This window comes from Oncorhynchus keta, chromosome 27 (genome assembly GCF_023373465.1).
Source record: "Oncorhynchus keta strain PuntledgeMale-10-30-2019 chromosome 27, Oket_V2, whole genome shotgun sequence".
NCBI classification, from domain to species: Eukaryota; Metazoa; Chordata; class Actinopteri; order Salmoniformes; family Salmonidae; genus Oncorhynchus; species Oncorhynchus keta.
Genome location: NC_068447.1, coordinates 7,325,493 through 7,347,754, shown reverse-complemented (window position 1 = coordinate 7,347,754; position 22,262 = coordinate 7,325,493). Strand labels below are relative to the sequence as shown.

At 42.1% G+C, this 22,262-nt stretch overlaps 1 protein-coding gene across 2 annotated transcripts; it reads left to right on the top strand.

The window, feature by feature from the left end:
• Window positions 1-813: 813 nt before the first annotated feature.
• On the top strand, window positions 814-17,152 carry amigo1 (adhesion molecule with Ig-like domain 1). Of its 2 annotated transcripts, none has more exons than XM_052481444.1 (5): window positions 814-1,124; window positions 2,372-3,018; window positions 4,465-4,647; window positions 13,925-14,413; window positions 15,195-17,152. In XM_052481444.1, exons 2-5 carry the CDS (start codon window positions 2,488-2,490, stop codon window positions 15,600-15,602), a joined length of 1,611 nt encoding a protein of 536 aa, XP_052337404.1. In that variant the 5' UTR covers window positions 814-1,124; window positions 2,372-2,487; the 3' UTR covers window positions 15,603-17,152. The 2 variants fall into 2 exon arrangements, with proteins under 2 accessions (XP_052337404.1, XP_052337405.1); XM_052481445.1 differs by having other exon boundaries at window positions 814-1,417.
• Window positions 17,153-22,262: the final 5,110 nt, after the last annotated feature.

The following is a 22,262-nucleotide window of genomic DNA, read 5'->3' as shown; positions in this document are numbered from 1 at the left end:
GGATGTGGACTTGTTAGTTCAATGTGTAGCTAGATGTAGAAGGATACTGTTAACTAGCTAAAGTTAACTAGCTAAAGTTAACTTGCTAAAGTTGCCCATGAATGGAAGTTAGACTAGCGAGCAAGCATTTTAGCCAAGTAGCCTTGGACAACAACAAAAATAAAAGCATGTACTGTATGACAGAGTGACAGACCATTTCATCAACTTGAAAGAGAGAAGGAAGGCATTGGTGTTTCTCTACAAGTAGGGTGAGTCAACATGTTTTTCTACTTGCACAAACACACACACACACACACAAAACGCGTGAACACACACACTGCACACAGAAATCAGAACCATGGATGTTGAAATGTTAAAGTTGAAATGCTGCTGGAATAGTGGAGGCAGCTCCGGGTTTCTTTGTGACTTGTGGTAACTCTCTGTGGTTCTAAATCAATAGTTGATTAGCGGTCCTAAAATATCGGAAACATTAACTTGCTTGACCAGGCTGTAGGTCATGTACTGTATGTTACTTACTGTACATGTAAAATGCTTTGTGGACTTCACTGGACAGAGGTTGCTATCCGGTTTTGTGATGAAACAAAGGTGTGGTTGAATTTATTCTGCCACTGTGTCTTCTTATTGTCTCGGCCTTTAGGCCAATGTATCACGGTCGCGGGGCGTATGAGCTAACAGGTTATAGATCAAACAACCGATGATCACAATACGTAGGTTAAAATATGGATTTTATGGAGTGGGTACCACTAGTATCGCATTGTGAGTGTTGGCCACCAGTCATTGTTGGTCTAGTATTGGAAGAAGAAAAAAACACGTCTACAAAAGTCGGCCAGTTGCTGTGGGCAGCAGTGACACTACACAGACTGGAGTATTATGAATAAGAAAAAAACACGAACAATTTCTTCTGGCAAGACAAGACTGCTCATGCGCTCCCATGATTCACCACCTCAGCTCGCAGAGATGCTGCTGACAATGCGACTCATGAAGAGAAAACGCACTGGTTTGCTGCAGAAGACGTAAGGAATCGAAGGCCGTCGCTTGGCTGACCAGACCACTTGTCCTCGGGAACATAATACATAATCAGAATACCTGGCGTTGAATTGATCTCTGTCATTAATTCAGGTTGGGTGAGTGCCACCGGTCCAACAAGGACATGTGTTCTTACATTTCTACATAATCTTATCCTTGCGTAATTTTATACCGAGTTTTGGATGCGGCGCGGAGCAGTGTGTTGTCAGGATCTGGGAGCAAGGAAGGATTTCTCCAGCGCTCTCTTCTTTTCGCCCTGCATCCCACTTCTTGTCTTTACATTGGATAGACTATTACACTAAAACGAGGTGCAAATTATAAACAGACGTGTCCGATTTGGTAGCGGATGGATTTAATTTCAGAAAATGGCTTAATCTGATCTGACGTTAAGGTAGGATACATCATTTATAATGTATCAACATTTCCATGAATTGATCCATTGCTGTGTTTTGGATCAAATGGAATGGAGCAATGCAACATTGAATTCACCAGCACTGTGCATGTAGAAACTAATACAATTACTAACAAACGATTTGTTAAAGCGTCAATCAAGCAAGCATTTGAAACAAAACGTTTTTCCTCCCCCTTGTTTCGGGTAAAAAAAAACTGAGGGATTGGGGCTGGAGAAATGTACCCACTCTCAAACGGACAGACAGCGCTACGGATACAAGGACTGACCATCCATGATATCAACACTATAGTTTCAACCATGTTTTGAGACTATACAGTGTTTTGTTGACATTTGTTTTGTTTACAACCATTGGAGTGAAAAAAAAGCTTATATTTTAGGTTCTGATGGGGCGTATGACAGTCGAACTAAGCTCACGAGACATACGTTATATTCTTCAAGAATCAATGGGTACATTTAATTCATTCAGAAGCAAAGAATGGATGAAGCAACTGCAGATTGCCTCTTTTAAAGGCAACTGACGTTGAAAATGACGATAATGTCCTTTTTAGTGTAAGAGCGGTTTGAAAAGACCATCTGAGATTTCAGCCTGTTTCGGTGGGATGGAGATTTGACCTGCCTGGCAGTAAATTAGTTAATAGACCAATACAAAATAGTGTTCCAAACCTCTATGCCTATAACAGCCAATTCCCTGTTTTCTTCTCCAGACAGTCCTAGCTAAATTCTAGCTTGAGAAATTGCTCTTTGCTAAGAAGCTATTTTTTGTTTATTTTCCACTTCATTTTAATTGAAAACAATCACAGTAATGTCCTTATTTGTTACCCAGAAATGATTGTATATTAATATTATATGGCTCTATTGGACCTTTAAAATGTGAATGTATTGATACGGCCGTCTCTGTTTACAACAACAATAGTTGGTTTGCTTTTCTTTCAGACCTCAATTAAGCGATGCCAGGGATTCCACCAGCTGCTGCTCCATGCTGTGTAGGAAGAGAACCATAATACAGGAAGTTCTGCTCTTTAAATAACAACAACACACCAACAACTAGCATGTTGCCTCCACACAGAGCAGACGCCCTGCCAGAGCCCTCTGCCTCTGCCTCTGCCTCTGCCTCTGTCTCTCCCTCTGCCTCTGCCTCTGCCTCTCCCTCTGCCTCTCCCTCTCCCTCTGCCTCTCCCAGCCTGAGTAGGGTCCAGGTTCAATGGGCCTTGTACCTCTCCCTGGCCCTCCTCTGGTACCCGTCTGGGGCAGTAGCCTCAATCCTCAACTGCCACAAGACCTGCATCTGTGCCAGTAATATCGTGAGCTGTTCCAAGATGAACCTGACCACAGTGCCCACTGGCCTGCCTCTCTACACGGCCGTCCTGGACCTCAGCTACAACGACATCTCCCGGCTGAGGGCTGAGTGGACCACGGTGAAACTCATCAAACTCCACAACCTCCTACTCAGTCACAACGGCCTTCACTTCCTCTCCTCCGAGGCCTTCGTCTACGTCAAACACCTGCGCTACCTGGACCTGTCCTCCAACGACCTGCGACAGCTGGACGAGTTCATCTTCGAACCGTTGGGGCAGCTGGAGGTGAGAGAGAGAGATAACCTCCTAACCTTCTGCCAAATATATGATCATAATTAGAGACACATATTTCCCTCAGATTACACAGACCAACAAAGAATGAAATACAGCAGTGTGCAATCCCAGCAGCAAAATGTGTGACTTGCTTCCGCAACAAAAGGTCAACCAGTGAGTCAGAAACACCAATGTAATATAACCTATATTTATCCCCCCGTCATTCTTACATTCTACTATTAGCACATTGTCACACCACTGTACATCTCTTATGTAGCATTTTAAACTGCTAATAGAGAAAGTATAATTTATTATTTTTAACGTTGCTATTCTCTTGGAACTATTTGTGTGTATAATGTTTACTGTTAATGTTGTTGTCTTTGTTTTTGTTTTTTTGTTGGTTTTCTTTTTTGCTTCACTTGCTTTGGCAATGTTTCCCAGGTTTCCCATGTTTCCCATGTTTCCCATGTTTCCCATGTTTCCAAGGTTTCCCAGGTTTCCCATGTTTCCAAGGTTTCCCAGGTTTCCCATGTTTCCCATGTTTCCCATGCCAACAAAGCCGTTTGAATTGAGAGACAGAGAGAGAAGGAGAAACAGAGAGAGAGAGAGAGCGACAGACAGCTTGAGACGAGACAGTGAAAGAAAGATAGAGAGTCAGACAGAGAGAGAGAGAGAGACAGAGACGGGGAGACAACAGACAATGAGAGAGAGAGAGAGAGACAGAGAGGAATAGAGAGACAAAGAGAGGTAGATAGAGAGAGAGACAAAGAGAGAGAGACAGAGAGAGACAGAGAGAGAGAGAGACAGATAGAGAGAGAGAGAGAAACAGAGAATAATAGAGAGACAGAGGTAGATAGAGAGAGAGACAGAGAGAGAGAGACAGAGAGAGAGAGAGAGACAGAGAGAGAGAGAGAGAGACAGAGAGAGAGAGAGAGAGACAGAGAGAGAGAGACAGAGAGATAGAGATAGAGAGAGAGAGCGTGATAAAGAGACAGAGAGAGACAGAGACAGAGAGAGAGACAGAGAGAGAGAGAGAGAGAGAGATAGAGAGAGAGAGAGCGCGATAAAGAGAGAGAGAGAGAGAGAGAGAGAGAGAGAGAGAGAGAGAGAGAGAGAGAGAGAGAGAGACAGAGACAGAGAGAGAGAGAGAGCGCGCGCGCGATAAAGAGACAGAGAGAGATAGTTGTTTTTACAATTCTGACTTTTACAAACAGTACAAGTCAAAAGTTTGGACACACATACTCATTCAAGGATTCTACATTGTAAATAATAATAGAAATATAATAATATAATGAGGGTCCTTCTATGGCTCAGTTGGTAGAGCATGGCGCTTGTAACGCCAGGGTAGTGGGTTTGATTCCCGGGACCACCCATACGTAGAATGTATGCACACAGGACTGTAAGTCGCTTTGGATAAAAGCGTCAGCTAAATGGCATATATTTCCATGTTAATTGCAGGTGCTGTTGCTGTACAACAACCGTATATCTCAGATTGACCGCTCAGCCTTCCAGGGTCTCCACAGCCTGCAGAAACTCTACCTGTCCCAGAACATGATCTCACGATTCCCCCTGGAACTGGTCAAGGACAAGACCCGCCTGGAGAAACTCAGCCTGATAGACATCTCCTCCAACAGGATCAAGGTTCATACATCTATATTAAATAATAATGTGAAGTGTAAGTGGGTCTTTCTATAAACTAGGGTGAGGATTTCCTACACTAGACAACTTGTTACAGCTGTTTGTAATTCATTGCTAATAATCTGCCAATTTCTGTCATGTCATTACATTAAGATAAGTTGGGAGCATAGCTATATTCAATACATTACATTACATTTACATTTAAGTCATTTAGCAGACGCTCTTATCCAGAGCGACTTACAAATTGGTGCATTCACCTTATGACATCCAGTGGAACAGCCACTTTACAATAGTGCATCTAAATCTTTTAAGGGGGGGGGGTGAGAAGGATTACTTTATCCTATCCTAGGTATTCCTTAAAGAGGTGGGGTTTCAGGTGTCTCCGGAAGGTGGTGATTGACTCCGCTGTCCTGGCGTCGTGAGGGAGTTTGTTCCACCATTGGGGGGCCCGAGCAGCGATCAGTTTTGACTGGGCTGAGCGGGAACTGTACTTCCTCAGTGGTAGGGAGGCGAGCAGGCCAGAGATGGATGAACGCAGTGCCCTTGTTTGGGTGTAGGGCCTGATCAGAGCCTGGAGGTACTGAGGTGCCGTTCCCCTCACAGCTCCGTAGGCAAGCACCATGGTCTTGTAGCGGATGCGAGCTTCAACTGGAAGCCAGTGGAGAGAGCGGAGGAGCGGGGTGACGTGAGAGAACTTGGGAAGGTTAAACACCAGACGGGCTGCGGCGTTCTGGATGAGTTGTAGGGGTTTAATGGCACAGGCAGGGAGCCCAGCCAACAGCGAGTTGCAGTAATCCAGACGGGAGATGACAAGTGCCTGGATTAGGACCTGCGCCGCTTCCTGTGTGAGGCAGGGTCGTACTCTGCGGATGTTGTAGAGCATGAACCTACAGGAACGGGCCACCTCCTTGATGTTAGTTGAGAACGACAGGGTGTTGTCCAGGAACACGCCAAGGTTCTTAGCGCTCTGGGAGGAGGACACAATGGAGTTGTCAACCGTGATGGCGAGATCATGGAACGGGCAGTCCTTCCCCGGGAGGAAGAGCAGCTCCGTCTTGCCGAGGTTCAGCTTGAGGTGGTGATCCGTCATCCACACTGATATGTCTGCCAGACATGCAGAGATGCGATTCGCCACCTGGTCATCAGAAGGGGGAAAGGAGAAGATTAATTGTGTGTCGTCTGCATAGCAATGATAGGAGAGACCATGCACAAATTGATTTAAAACCTGTGTTTAACACTTTTTCATGGTTGGTGTCTTGACGGATTTGTTTTGTTGTACAGAGATCTCAGAAATGCAGTGTAACTACTTAACATTTATTTTGTGTCTCATGTTATCAGGTGAACAGAGTTTTCATGGGCACACAAATCCCCCAAAATGTATGTGATTGCAAAATCGAATGCTTCTAACCAAAAATGTCACCTTAACCGTGAAACTTAAAACCTTAAATCGATACTGTTATTTACCCAGTTCTTCAATAATTTATGTATAGTATTTGTTTGATGTGCATTTGGTGTTGAGCGTGTTTAATAATGCCGTGATATTTTCAACACATCAACATCTGATCCAGGAAGGAATTTTCTGAATGACAGTCCACGTCCACTACAACCCACGTGCTGAGGGGGGAGGTGTTTGAGAATGTCCAGGATGTTTTGGTGTCTCATTCCTTTCACCGGTGAAGACAGTTGTGACTGTATTCACATTGGATCTAATATTTCCAACAAATTGAGGTGGATCATCTGTTGTTGTCTGTGTGATTTACAGCAGGGTCTTGTGAGGTTTAACAGAGAAAGCATTAAGGTAATGAGCTCATGTTTTCATATGTTATATGTTTCATTTAGACACAATGTCTACTGTGCGTAATTGTGCAGGATATATTATCGCGCAACACCAAACCCTATTCTTATTTATGATTCTAAGTATAATGACAACAAATGACATATCCTAGTGAATTTATACACAATATTATCTGGTAATGAAATGACAAATACATCTGGGTTCCATGTTACACCTGCAATTTCAAACAATTACAAGGGGCTATTTACACAAAGGCAGGGTCTAATCCTGAATGCTGATTGGTTAAAAGCGCATTCCAGTCGGTGTCTATTCCACAAGTTACCACCGGCTAAATCTATGAAGTTTAAAATGCCTATTTATTCTGTTCCATCTGACTGTGTAATCCACTATCTCATCAGCCCAGCCAGGCAATTTATAACCTTGATTTCCACTATAAAAAGCATCTAGACATTATCTCACATTTCCTTTAGACTAACATTTCGTTTTCAACAGCTGAGATTTGTATAAAAATGTCTGTCTCTCTGACATTTGAAACATTGTTTCTGTATTCAAATTCGATCTCCAGCTGACCCATAGTAACGAACATGTCGGGAGTCTGGACGAGACAGACAGGCAGACAGTTTTACTCAGCCGGTCGTAATCATGAATCAGCATTTTTATGGATATATACAAAGAAATGTCAATTGAAAAAAGGTCCAACGAAACAAAGTGCAGCTAGTTTGCCGTCTTTACAGCTTCAGTTTGAAGTGATTGTGTTTTTTGTGCTGTTGGCTAGCTCCTCTGAACAACAGTGTCCTGATGAGAGAGCACATTTTCTATGCCAGGTTAAATCACACCTCATTAGTGCATCGTTATGGATGTATCCAACTAAATGTCACTAGAAAACAGCTTAAACAAATGAAGCTACTGTTGTTATTGTCTGCACTGTTTGATGTGACTGTAAGTTAGCCGTAATTGGCTAGCAAGCAAGGGATAAGAGTGTTGCCAGCCAGTATGGCAAAGGAATACTTAAAACGAACGACTGGGTCGCGTCCATAGATACAGAACAAAAAGACTGAACGACTGGGTTGCGTCCATAGTTACAGAACAAAAAGACTGAACGACTGGGTCGCGTCCATAGATACAGAACAAAAAGACTGAACGACTGGGTTGCGTCCATAGTTACAGAACAAAAAGACTGAACGACTGGGTCGCGTCCATAGTTACAGAACAAAAGACTGAACGACTGGGTGGCGTCCATATACAGAACAAAAAGACTAGTTACAGAACAAAAAGACTGAACGACTGGGTCCATAGATACAGAACAAAAAGACTGAACGACTGGGTCGCGCGTCCATAGATACAGAACAAAAGACTGAACGACTGGGTCGCGTCCATAGATACAGAACATAAAGACTGAACGACTGGGTCGCGTCCATAGTTACAGAACAAAAAGACTGAACGACTGGGTTGCGTCCATAGTTACAGAACAAAAGACTGAACGACTGGGTCGCGTCCATAGAACAAAAAGACTGGTGCGTCCATAGTTACAGAACAAAAAGACTGAACGACTGGGTCGCGTCCATAGATACAGAACAAAAGACTGAACGACTGGGTCGCGTCCATAGATACAGAACAAAAAGACTGAACGACTGGGTTGCGTCCATAGATACAGAACAAAAGACTGAACGACTGGGTCGCGTCCATAGTTACAGAACAAAAAAGACTGAACGACTGGGTCGCGTCCATAGTTACAGAACAAAAGACTGAGTTACGACTGGGACTCGCGTCCATAGATACAGAACAAAAAGACTGAACGACTGGGTAGCGTCCATAGTTACAGAACAAAAAGACTGAACGACTGGGTCGCGTCCATAGATACAGAACAAAAGACTGAACGACTGGGTCGCGTCCATAGATACAGAACAAAAAGACTGAACGACTGGTCCATAGTTACAGAACAAAAAGACTGAACGACTGGGTCGCGTCCATAGATACAGAACAAAAGACTGAACGACTGGGTACAGCGTCCATAGTTACAGAACAAAAAGACTGAACGACTGGGTCGCGTCCATAGATACAGAACAAAAAGACTGAACGACTGGGTCGCGTCCATAGATACAGAACAAAAAGACTGAACGACTGGGTCGCGTCCATAGATACAGAACAAAAAGACTGAACGACTGGGTCGCGTCCATAGATACAGAACAAAAAGACTGAACGACTGGGTCGCGTCCATAGATACAGAACAAAAAGACTGAACGACTGGGTCGCGTCCATAGATACAGAACAAAAGACAAAGAACGACTGAACGACTGGGTCGCGTCCGTCCATAGATACAGAACAAAAGACTGAACGACTGGGTCGCGTCCATAGATACAGAACAAAAAAAGACTGAACGACTGGGTCGCGTCCATAGATACAGAACAAAAAGACTGAACGACTGGGTCGCGTCCATAGATACAGAACAAAAGAAAAGACTGACTGAACGACTGGGTCGCGTCCATAGATACAGAACAAAAGACTGAACGACTGGGTCGCGTCCATAGATACAGAACAAAAAGACTGAACGACTGGGTCGCGTCCATAGATACAGAACAAAAAGACTGAACGACTGGGTCGCGTCCATAGATACAGAACATAAAGACTGAACGACTGGGTCGCGTCCATAGATACAGAACATAAAGACTGAACGACTGGGTCGCGTCCATAGATACAGAACATAAAGACTGAACGACTGGGTCGCGTCCATAGATACAGAACATAAAGACTGAACGACTGGGTCGCGTCCATAGATACAGAACATAAAGACTGAACGACTGGGTCGCGTCCATAGATACAGAACAAAAGACTGAACGACTGGGTCGCGTCCATAGATACAGAACAAAAAGACTGAACGTCGCGTCCATAGATACAGAACAAAAAGACTGAGCGACTGGGTCGCGTCCATAGATACAGAACAAAAAGACTGAACGACTGGGTTGCGTCCATAGTTACAGAACAAAAAGACTGAACGACTGGGTCGCGTCCATAGATACAGAACAAAAAGACTGAACGACTGGGTCGCGTCCATAGATACAGAACATAAAGACTGAACGACTGGGTCGCATCTCTGCCAACCGAACCAATAGAACGAACGACCAGCCGGCTTGGGTACCAACCCTAGATTTGTTTCGGGACTATATATTGTGGAAGGATAAAATAGTATGAATAAATTCATCAAAATAACGTTTGAATGGAAATGGCTTTCACAAAAACCTTCTCTATTAAATGTTAACTACAAAGTAGCCTGCAGTTTGTCTACCTGGCAGAATGATATCATGATTATTTGCCTCAATCCATTTGTTTAGCTAACTCTCATCTCATGTGAAGACTTTCTCACATGCTTTCACCCGTTGGTTCTTTTCCTTTCATTGTCTAGCAGCCGGTAAAGACATTATCCCCATAACCATTATCCTCGTAACCATTATCCCTGTAACCATTATCCCCGTAACCATTATCCCCATAACCATTATCCTTGTAACCATTATCCCGTCACCATTATCCCCGTCACCATTATCCACGTAACCATTATCCGCATAACTATTATCCCGCAACCATTATCCTAGTCACCATTATCCCTGTAACCATTATCCCAGTCACCATTATCCCCGTAACCATTATCCTCGTAACCATTATCTTAGTAACCAATGATTGTTGTGGCATCTTTAATTTTGCCTCTTTCAAAATTTCAAACTGATATTTCTATCTCTGTCCATGAAACCGCCCCTCAGGTGTGAGGCCCATTTTGGAAAGGTGTTTTCCCGCTAATTGCATTTTTGGAACATTTGCATAAAGTCTTTACCGCGGTGCCCTGAAATGTGATGAACATTTTAAACTAAACATTCAGATCTGTTCCGTCAGCTTTATCAAATGATAAGGTACAGCATATACCGCCACAGGATAATGGTTACGAGGATAATGGTTACCGTGCTTCTACACCTGCATTGCTTGCTTTGGGGTTTTAGGCTGGGTTTCTGTACAGCACTTTGAGATATCAGCTGATGTACGAAGGGCTATATAAATAATTTTGATTTGATTTGATTTGCACTATACTACTTTGATACTCATGGTGGGGATTAAGAAGTGAGTATACGCAATGCCCGCTGAAGACATGGGGCGGCAGGGGAGCTTAGTGGTTAGAACGTTGGACGAGTAACTCAAAAGTTGCACGTTTCGAATCCCCGAGCTGACAAGGTACAAATCTGTCGTTCTGCCCCTGAACAAGGCAGTTAACCCACTGTTCCTAGGCCATCATTGAAAATAAGAATTTGTTCTTAACCTTTTGTGACTAGGGGGCAGTATTTTCATTTTTGGAAAAATATCGTTCCCGTAGTAAACGGGATATTTTGTCAGGACAAGATGGACTTGCCCACGTAAATAAAGGTAAACATTAAAACAGGTGCATGTGCACTTGATTTAATGGGTAACTACACAAAATATATACCGATATGTTCTTTGATCATTTTAGGTCGTTCTAAGTGTGTCACTGTTTCTCATAGACTTTCACTTAGGGAGCATTGCCTTCACCGGGTGGGCCGTTTTGGACATTTTTGGCAAAGTTAGAGTATACTCACTTCTCCAGGAACTGCTAGGAGGGGGAGAGGGGTTGCTGAGGACTATTTCTGTCTGTAATAAAGCCCCTTTGCAGGGAAAAACTCATTCTGATTGGCTGGGCCTGGCTCCCTAGTGGGTGGACCTGGCTCCCTAGTGGTATGCCCTCCCAGGCCCGACCATGACTGCGCCCCCTGCCCAGTCATGTGGGCCTAATGCATTTATTTAAATTGACTGATTTCCTTCTATGACCTGTAACTCAGTAAAATCTTTGGAATTGTTTCTTGTTGCGTTTCTTTTTTTTGTTCAGTTTATATTAGGTCCGAAGTGCTTAAAATGTCCTTGCATTTGACTTGCTAATGTCTGTATGAACCCCTCCCTGTTAGTCCTATAGGGGCAGTATTTCATTTTTGGATAAAAAGACGTGCCCGTTTTAAGCGCAATATTTTGTCACGAAAAGATGCTCGACTATGCTTGGAATTGATAGTTTTGGAAAGAAGACACTCTGACATTTCCAGAACTGCAAAGATTTTCACTGTGAGTGCCATAGAACAAAATCTACAGGCAAAACCAAGATGTTTGAGTGACCAGGAAATCAACAGGATTCCTGTTTTCCATGACCCTTATATGGCTGGGACAGGAATGAACGGACACCCTAGTTTCCCCAGGTGTCATGCAGCATTGGACTAGGCATGTCATTGGAAGATTTATAAGAGCCTACAAATTACCAAGTGTCCCCACGGTGTCTTAATGCCGCAAAAAGAGGTTTCCGAATATGCAACTGTAGGACTGGCATTTCAATGAAAGATATATGACAAAACACCTTGAGGATTGATTCAAACAACGTTTTTGTTGTGAAAAAAGTTTGCGTTTAGGTGACTTTTTTTCGGTTAGTTTCGGTAGCCAAATGCATAGTAACAAACGGAACGTTGTGTCCTACACAAGCATCTTTCAGGAAAAACTCATCTGCTAAACTGAGAGTCTCCTCATTGAAACATCTGAAGTTCTTCAAAGGTAAATTATTTTATTTGATCCATTTGACTAAATGCTAACGTAAATGCTAGCTAATCACCACTCTTACACAAATTATTGATTTCCTGGTTCTAAAGAATTTTGAAAATCTGAGTAAAGGATTGTTAAGAAAAGGCTAAGCTTGAGGACAGGCATATTTATTTCATTTCATTTGCAATTTTCAGGTCCTAATGTTGCTTAAAATGTCCCTACAGGCTGTGCATTTGACTTCATGTCTGATCCCTTGCATGCGGGATGGGGCGGCCTAAGAGGTTTTAAAGGATGTACAGGGCCTTCAGAAAATATCCCTACCCGTTGACTTATTCCACATTTTGTTGTGTTGTGAATTCAAAATTGATTAAATAGATTTGTTTTCTCACCCATCAACTTACACACAATACCGCATAATGACAAAGTGAAAACATGTTTTTAGAAATGTTTGCAAATTTATTGAAAATGAAATATAGAAATATCTCATTTTACATAGGTATTCACACCCATGAATCAACACTTTCTAGAAGCACCTTTGACAGTGATTACAGCTGTGAGTGTTTCTGGGTAATTCTCTAAGAGCTTTCCACACCTGGATTGTGCAATATTTGCCCATTATTATTTTCAAAATTCTTGAAACACTGTCAAATTGGTTGTTGATCATTGCTAGACCATTTCCAGGTCTCTGCCATAGGTTTTCAAGCAGATTTAAGTCAAAACTGTAACTCGGCCACTCAGGAACATTCGTTGTCTTCCTGGTAAGCAACTCCAGTGTAGATATGGCCTTCTGTTTTAGGTTATTGTCCTGCTGAAAAGTGAATTCATCTGAGCAGACTGAACCAGGTTTTCCTCTAGGATTTTTCCTGCTTATCTCCATTCCATTTATTTTTTATCCTGAAAAACTCCCCAGTCCTTAGTGATTACAAGCATACCCTTAACATGATGCAGCCAACATTGTGCTAGAAAATATGTGTGGTATTATTACTGAGTGGTACTCAGTAATGTGTTGTATTGGATTTGACCCAAACATAACACTTTGTATTCAAGACAAAAAGTGAATTGCTTTGCCACAGTTTTTGCAGTATTACTTTAGTGCCTTGTTGCAAGCAGAATGCATGCTAAGGAATATTTTTATTCTGTACAGGCTTCCTTCTTTTCACTCTGTCAATTAGGTTAGTGTTATGGAGTAACTACAATGTTGTTGATCCATCCTCAGTTTTCTCCTCCATCACAGCCATTAAACTCTGTAACTGTTTTAAAGTCACCACTGACCTCATGATGAACCCTGAGCAGTTTCCTTCTTCTCTGGCAACTGAGTTAGGAAGGACGCCTGTATGTTTGTAGTGACTGGGTGTTAATACACCATCCAAAGTGTAATTAATAACTTTACCATGCTCAAAGGGATATTTAGTATTTGCTTTTTATATTGTTACCCATCTACCAATAGGTGCCCTTCTTTGCGAGGCATTGGAAAACCTCCTAGGTCTTTGTGGTTGAATCTGTGTTTAAAATTCAGTGCTCAACTGAGGCACCTTTACAGATAATTGTATGTGTGTATAATCCTAGGCCAATGTTTTTGTAAAGGTGGAGTTATGTGCCAATTTGCATATTAAATTCCTCTAAGTACATATGTGGAACTGCATTATTTTTTGTTTCAAACCATTTTGAAAATTTGATCCCAATGTCACACATTTGGCCCCATTATTTATAGAAAGACCCATGTGCATAGCATCTTTTACCTGTATTTTTTGCACAATTTAATCTAATGTTTAGTGACGGTGCATCATATAATGTTTTTACAATGTAAGTGGTGTTTTTATCAATTACTTTGTGTGTTCATTGAGTTTTTATATGTTATTGCTGAAAAATGTATTGACTCATTGAGGACATAAACATTTTAATCTAATATAGGTTCCACCCATTGAGGAGCTGCAGGTGCTGCCTGCCTGGATAAAGAACGGCCTCTACTTCCACAACAACCCTCTGATCTGTGACTGTAGCCTATATAGTCTCCTGGCCCACTGGCACATCCGCCGGCTCAACTCAGCCCTGGACTTTAAAGATGAGTACAGCTGCTATCTCCCCGGGTCCCAGAAAAGCAGGGTGGGGGTCTTCGACCTCAACAGAGACTACATGAACTGTAGTACGTTCTACGAGGCGGACGAGGAAGCTTGGCTGGAACAGACGCTGATCTTGCGCTGTGATACTAAACACAGAGATCTGTCTAAGACCTGGGTGATGCCTGGTGATGTAGTGGTGACGGAAGGCCTGAACCAGACAGCCAAGGTGCTTCCTGACGGTAGTCTCCAGATCGGCCCGGTGAAGTCGGAGGACTCGGGGACGTACACATGCTACGCTGTGAGCGAAGCCCTCAACGAGACGCTCTACGTGTTGCTCAAGGTATGTTGGATACTGTTTCATAATGTATACGTGTTGTGTGTCCAATGATCCTGTGACATCTTAATTTCCCCTTGGGGGATAATTCAGCTCAAACCAATTCAATTCAGCTCAAACCAATTCAATTCAGCTCAAACCAATTCAATTCAAACCAATTCAATTCAGCTCAAACCAATTCAATTCAGCTCAATTCGATTCAGCTCAATTCAATTCAATTCAGCTCAAACCAATTCAATTCAGCTCAAACCAATTCAATTCAGCTCAAACCAATTCAATTCAGCTCAAACCAATTCAATTCAAACCAATTCAATTCAGCTCAAACCAATTCAATTCAGCTCAAACCAATTCAATTCAAACCAATTCAATTCAGCTCAAACCAATTCAATTCAAACCAATTCAATTCAGCTCAATTCAATTCAATTCAGCTCAATTCAATTCAATTCAGCTCAATTCAATTCAATTCAGCTCAAACCAATTCAATTCAGCTCAAACCAATTCAATTCAGCTCAGCTCAGCTCAAACCAATTCAATTCAGCTCAAACCAATTCAATTCAGCTCAAACCAATTCAATTCAGCTCAAACCAATTCAATTCAAACCAATTCAATTCAGCTCAAACCAATTCAATTCAGCTCAATTCGATTCAGCTCAATTCAATTCAATTCAGCTCAAACCAATTCAATTCAGCTCAAACCAATTCAATTCACTCTCGATTAGTGCAAAAATGACAAAAAATGTAATTAACAATTCAATTCAAATGAACTCCATTCCTATCGATTCCCAAAGGTGCATAACTTCACGGAGAACGGCAACGGTGAAGCCCTGAACACGGCCTACACCACCCTGGTGGGCTGCCTGACCAGCGTGGTCCTAGTGCTCATCTACCTGTACCTGACCCCCTGCCGATGCTTCTGCTGCCCCAAGAAGAACCACGAGGACTCCATCCACTCCTCCATGCTCAGCGCCACACCCAGCCATGAGGACCTGGTCAACAACACTGACCCAAGGCACGTGGCCTTCATCGACCCCAAGGAGCTGGGACAGGGGCTGAACGGGAAGGTGAACCCCAACGATGGGGAGGGGGACCAGGGAGAGATGGATGAGGAGGGAGGGTTACTGGGGAAGGGAAGGAGGAAGAAGTCTGTGGCTGAGTCTATTAGTTCTGTCTTCTCTGACACCCCCATAGTGGTCTGAGATGGTACGGACCGTCGATATGGATGTACGCCGTGACGTGATTGGATGGATCAGGGATGTACGTGGTGTGATTGGATGAAACTGTGACTACTTCCTTGGACAGAAAGCCAATCACAGTTCACTAAACCGACCAAACAGAAGCTTCAGGGGAGTGTCAACACATTGCCTTGGTATTAACAAGGACAACTGACAATAAACAGGACCTTTCCCCAGCATTTGATCTGTAGCACTTAAAATATACATACTGTGAAAGCCTGACAGAGGAGTCCCACTGGGCACACACTGGTTGAATCAACGTTGTTTAAGCGTCATTTCAATGAAATGACTTTGAACCAATGTGGACTAGACGTGGAATTGACGTCTGTGCCCAGTGGAGTGTAAGAGGACACTAATTCCTTCCTGTGGCACAGTAACAGTGGATATCATGTTGGACGGTAGCAGTACTCAGGAAGACATTGATTGGTGGAGGACAGAAAATATGAGACTGTGAGCCATTTTAAACATTGAGATGAAAAAAAAATTGAGATGAATAAAGTTTGGAAAAGAACATAGTTCGTACATATATATATATAGTCAAGTCATGAGCATGAACCTTGTAGACTGACTCATATTTCTATTTACTAATAGGAGTAGACTAGCGTGAGTCTTCTGTAGACTAATACATACAGAACGTACATACGGTAGCTATACACATAGAAATAGAATGACTTTATATAACTTCCTGGCATGGGTACATTCATTATGGCCACCGGGCCACCCATCACAGAACATTGACTTGGATGGGAATGTCTGTTCTAATAATTATATTTCTATGCATATACCCCTCCACCCCCACAGACAGACAGACAGGCCAGAGTTGGCCAGATACAACAACATGGATACCAGATCCAGAGTTGGCCAAACACAACAACATGGACACCAGATCCAGAGTTGGCCAAACACAACAACATGGACACCAGATCCAGAGTTGGCCAAACACAACAACATGGATACCAGATTCAGAGTTGGCCAAACACAACAACATGGACACCAGATTCAGAGTTGGCCAAACACAACAACATGGACACCAGATCCAGAGTTGGCCAAACACAACAACATGGACACCAGATCCAGAGTTGGCCAAACACAACAACATGGACACCAGATCCAGAGTCGGCCAAACACAACAACATGGACACCAGATTCAGAGTTGGCCAGATACAACAACATGGATACCAGATTCAGAGTTGGCCAAACATAGTAACAAATGTAAATTGTGCTACAACGGATTGAATCGAGCCATTAGGTACCTCTCTGGTCATGAATAGTCAGAACCAGTGATTCATACTGAAGAGGAACAGCCATGTTATAAACAAACATCACACTTACAGCCCAGAGACCAGACTGAGTGGGCCTGTGAGTGGGAACCAGGAAATGTAGCTTATAACATGAGTGTGACTTATTTTACACTCTCAAGTAGGCAGACTGCGAGGTCAGATGATTTATTTAGTAATAATGAGATAGCAATAGAGCGGAATAGCATAATAAAAGTTCATTGTGGTTCACCTTTATTGTTGTTCGCTTGATGCTTGATTCAGTTATTTGTACAGTAGCTGAGCGAGGAAGACTTCACCCTTGTTAAGCCATGCATTCCACTTGCCTACCTGTTTTAGGAAGCCAGTCACTAAGAGATGAGCTATTATACAATAGTGTAATGGAAATACTGTTTTATCATGGATTCATAATCGTAGATAAAAGAAAATATATACTTTCAAAGACTTGCACACTGAAAAAAAGAGACATATTGAGGTCTGTATACAGCACCATACGACATGCTTCTGCCAGGTGGTATCGTTCTTCGTGGTAATGTTCCCTGTCATAGTGAATGCACTGTATAGTAGGTGAACACAGCCAGTCATTAGGACAGCTCATTAGAGAACCACCTGTCTCCACCTGCTAGCCCAGGTTCATGAATATACATCATCATGCTGTAGCTAGCATGCTATGTCCCGTGAATATACATCATCATGCTGTAGCTAGCACGCTATGTCCCATTAATATACATCATCATGATGTAGCTAGCATGCTATGTCCCGTGAATATACATCATCATGCTGTAGCTAGCACGCTATGTCCCATTAATACACATCATCATGATGTACCTAGCACGCTATGTCCCATTAATACACATCATCATGATGTACCTAGCATGCTATGTCCCATTAATACACATCACCATGCTGTAGCTAGCATGCTATGTACCATGAATATACATCATCATGATGCAGCTAGCATGCTATGTCCAATGAATATTCATCATCATGCTGTAGCTAGCATGCTATGTCCCATGAATATTCATCATCATGCTGTAGCTAGCATGCTATGTCCCATGAATATACATCATCATGATGTAGCTAGCACACTATGTCCCATGAATATTCATCATCATGCTGGAGCTAGCATGCTATGTCCCATTAATATACATCACCATGATGTAGCTAGCATGCTATGTCCCATTAATACACATCACCATACTGTAGCTAGCATGCTATGTCCCATTAATACACATCATCATGATGTAGCTAGCATGCTATGTCCCATTAATACACATCACCATGCTGTAGCTAGCATGCTATGTACCATGAATATACATCATCATGATGTAGCTAGCATGCTATGTCCCATTAATACACATCACCATGCTGTAGCTAGCATGCTATGTCCCATGAATATACATCATCATGATGTAGCTAGCATGCTATGTCCCATTAATACACATCACCATGCTGTAGCTAGCATGCTATGTCCCGTGAATATACATCATCATGCTGTAGCTAGCACGCTATGTCCCATTAATATACATCACCATGATGTAGCTAGCATGCTATGTCCCCTTAATACACATCACCATGCTGTAGCTAGCATGCTATGTCCCATTAATACACATCACCATGCTGTAGCTAGCATGCTATGTACCATGAATATACATCATCATGATGTAGCTAGCATGCTATGTCCCATGAATATTCATCATCATGCTGTAGCTAGCATGCTATGTCCCATGAATATACATCACCATGATGTAGCTAGCATGCTATGTCCCATTAATACACATCACCATGCTGTAGCTAGCATGCAATGTCCCATTAATACACATCATCATGATGTAGCTAGCATGCTATGTCCCATTAATACACATCACCATGCTGTAGCTAGCATGCTATGTCCCGTGAATATACATCATCATGATGTAGCTAGCATGCTATGTCCCATTAATACACATCACCATGCTGTAGCTAGCATGCTATGTCCCATTAATACACATCACCATGCTGTAGCTAGCATGCTATGTCCCATTAATACACATCACCATGCTGTAGCTAGCATGCTATGTACCATGAATATACATCATCATGATGTAGCTAGCATGCTATGTCCCATGAATATTCATCATCATGCTGTAGCTAGCATGCTATGTCCCATGAATATACATCATCATCAGCTAGCACACTATGTCCCATGAATATTCATCATCATGCTGGAGCTAGCATACTATGTCCCATTAATATACATCACCATGATGTAGCTAGCATGCTATGTCCCATGAATATACATCATCATGATGTAGCTAGCACACTATGTCCCATGAATATTCATCATCATGCTGGAGCTAGCATGCTATGTCCCATTAATACACATCATCATGCTGTAGCTAGCATGCTATGTCCCATGAATATACATCATCATGATGTAGCTAGCATGCTATGTCCCATTAATATACATCACCATGATGTAGCTAGCATGCTATGTCCCATTAATACACATCATCATGATGTACCTAGCACGCTATGTCCCATTAATATACATCACCATGCTGTAGCTAGCATGCTATGTCCCATTAATATACATCACCATGATGTAGCTAGCATGCTATGTCCCATTAATACACATCACCATGCTGTAGCTAGCATGCTATGTCCCATTAATACACATCACCATGCTGTAGCTAGCATGCTATGTCCCATTAATACACATCACCATGATGTAGCTAGCATGCTATCCAATTAATACACATCACCATGCTGTAGCAAGCATGCTATGTCCCATTAATATACATCACCATGCTGTAGCTAGCATGCTATGTCCAATTAATACACATCACCATGCTGTAGCTAGCATGTTATGTCCCAGACTGACAGGAAAGAGATGGGTTATGTTGAAAAGGAAGAAATGTTTTGAAACAGAGTGAAACGAGGATGTACTACCAGAATATGTCCAATAAGAACACCCATTTTTAATTCCCTGTTACAGTGTGCCCCACTGAACACGGATTCAGGTAACACATCTCTTCCTCAGTAAGTTATTGGCTCTGTCTTCAAATTCAATTCATAAATGCAAATTGTATGCAGGGCCTTTTCAAGAGCTGCTGGCTGTTGAGCCCAAATTAACCAGGTTTTCAAGTAGACGAGGCCGTTCACCACCGTCCATGTCTTGGCGAATCAAAACGGTGTCATTACATTATCGTGAGCGTCTTTGTCATGACAACGACAGGGCTACTGACGTCTGAATGCTAATTACATCGTTTGATAAGGCTTCCCTCTGCCTCACTGTGTGGGTGCGTGTGCGTGCCTGTGCATGTACGTGTTTGTGTGTGTCTCCCTGTGTGTGCGCAGACACATTTTTTTCCAGTGTGTTCTCCTATGCCACCACACCAACACAAGTCCATTATATCAAATCAAATTCTATTGGTCACATACAGGTGATAAGCAGATGTATTTGCAGGTGTAGTGAAATGCTTGTGCTTCTAGCTCTGACAGTGCAGTAATATCTAACAAGGAATATCTAACAAATTACACAACATACTGTACACCCAATACACACACATCTAAGTAGGAATGAATTAAGACTATATACTTATGGACGAGCGATGTCAGAGCAGAACGGACTAAGATACAGTAGAATAGTATAGAATACAGTATATACATATGAGATGAGTAATGTAAGATATGTAAACATTATTAAGTGAATGAGATACAGTAGAATAGTATAGAATACAGTATATACACATGAGATGAGTAATGTAAGATATGTAAACATTATTAAGTGAATGAGATACTGTAGAATAGTATAGAATACAGTATATACACATGAGATGAGTAATGTAAGATATGTAAACATTATTAAGTAAATGAGATACAGTAGAATAGTATAGAATACAGTATAAACATGAGATTATTAAGTAAACATTATTAAGTAAATGAGATACAGTAGAATAGTATAGAATACAGTATATACACATGAGATGAGTAATGTAAGATATGTAAACATTATTAAGTGAATGAGATACAGTAGAGTATAGTACGAAAGATATGTTAACACTTGCTCTGAGTTAGTTCCCCTTGCTCTGCAAAGGCGTAAGAAAGTTGCTAGCGATTCATTCGGATTAAAGCTTAGGCCGCTAAATAGCGTTTCAATCGGATTGAGACCTGAAGTCTAGTTCCCCTTGCTCTGCAACCTTTTGTGGAGCGATGGGTAGACGAGGGTGAGTTGTGCACAGAAGGCCTGGTTCGCGCCCGGGTAGGGGACGGTTTAAAAGTATACTGTTACATATACACATGAGATGAGTAATGTAAGATATGTAAACATTATTAAGTAAATGAGATACAGTAGAATAGTATAGAATACAGTATATACACATGAGATGTGTAATGCCAGATATGTTAACGTTATTAAAGTTGCTAGCGTTTCATTCCTTAAAGTGGCCCGTGATTCCTAGTCTATACCTATAGACAGCAGCCTCTAATGTGCTAGGGATGACTGTTTAACAGTCTGATGGCCTCGAGATAGAAGCTGTTATTCAGTCTCTCGGTCCCAGCTTTGATGCACCTGTACTGACCTCGCCTTCTGGATGATAGCGGGGTGAACAGGAAGTGGCTCGGGTGGTTGATGTCCTTGATGATCTTTTTGGCCTTCCTGTGACTTCGAGCGCTCTAGGTGTCCTGGAGGGCCGGTAGTTTGCCTCCGGTGATGTGTTGGGCAGACCTCACTACCCTCTGGAGAGACTTGCGGTTGCAGTGGGAGCAGACGGTGATACAGCCCGACAGGATGCTTTCAATTGTGCATCTGTAAAAAAACATTTGAGGGTTTTAGGTGACAAGACACATTTCTTTAGCCTCCTGAGGTTGAAGAAGCTCTGTTGCACCTTCTTTACCACACTCTTTGTGTGGGTGGTCCATTTCAGTTTGTCAGTGAACTGTACGCCAATGAACTTGAAGCTTTCCACCTTCTCCACTGCGGTCCCGTCGATGTAGATAGGGAGGTGGCCCATCACAGTGACAGCTATGATTCTGTCTGGATTGGTTTGAATATTATTGCGTATTTTGTCATTATGGAGTTGTCCTTTTATTACATTTGAAAGCAATCACTGCCACTCAGGCAAACAGGTATTGTGCTGTGTAATCAGTGGTGGGAAAATGACCCAATTGTCATACTTGAGTAAAAGTAAAGATACCTTTATAGAAAATGTCTCAAGTAAAAGTTAAAGTCACCCAGTAAAATAATACTTGAGTAAAAGTCTAAAACGATTGTTTTCAATATACTTAAGTATCAAAAAGTAAATGTAATTGCTCAAATACATGTAAGAATAAAAAGTAAAAGCATAAATCATTTAAAATTCCATAT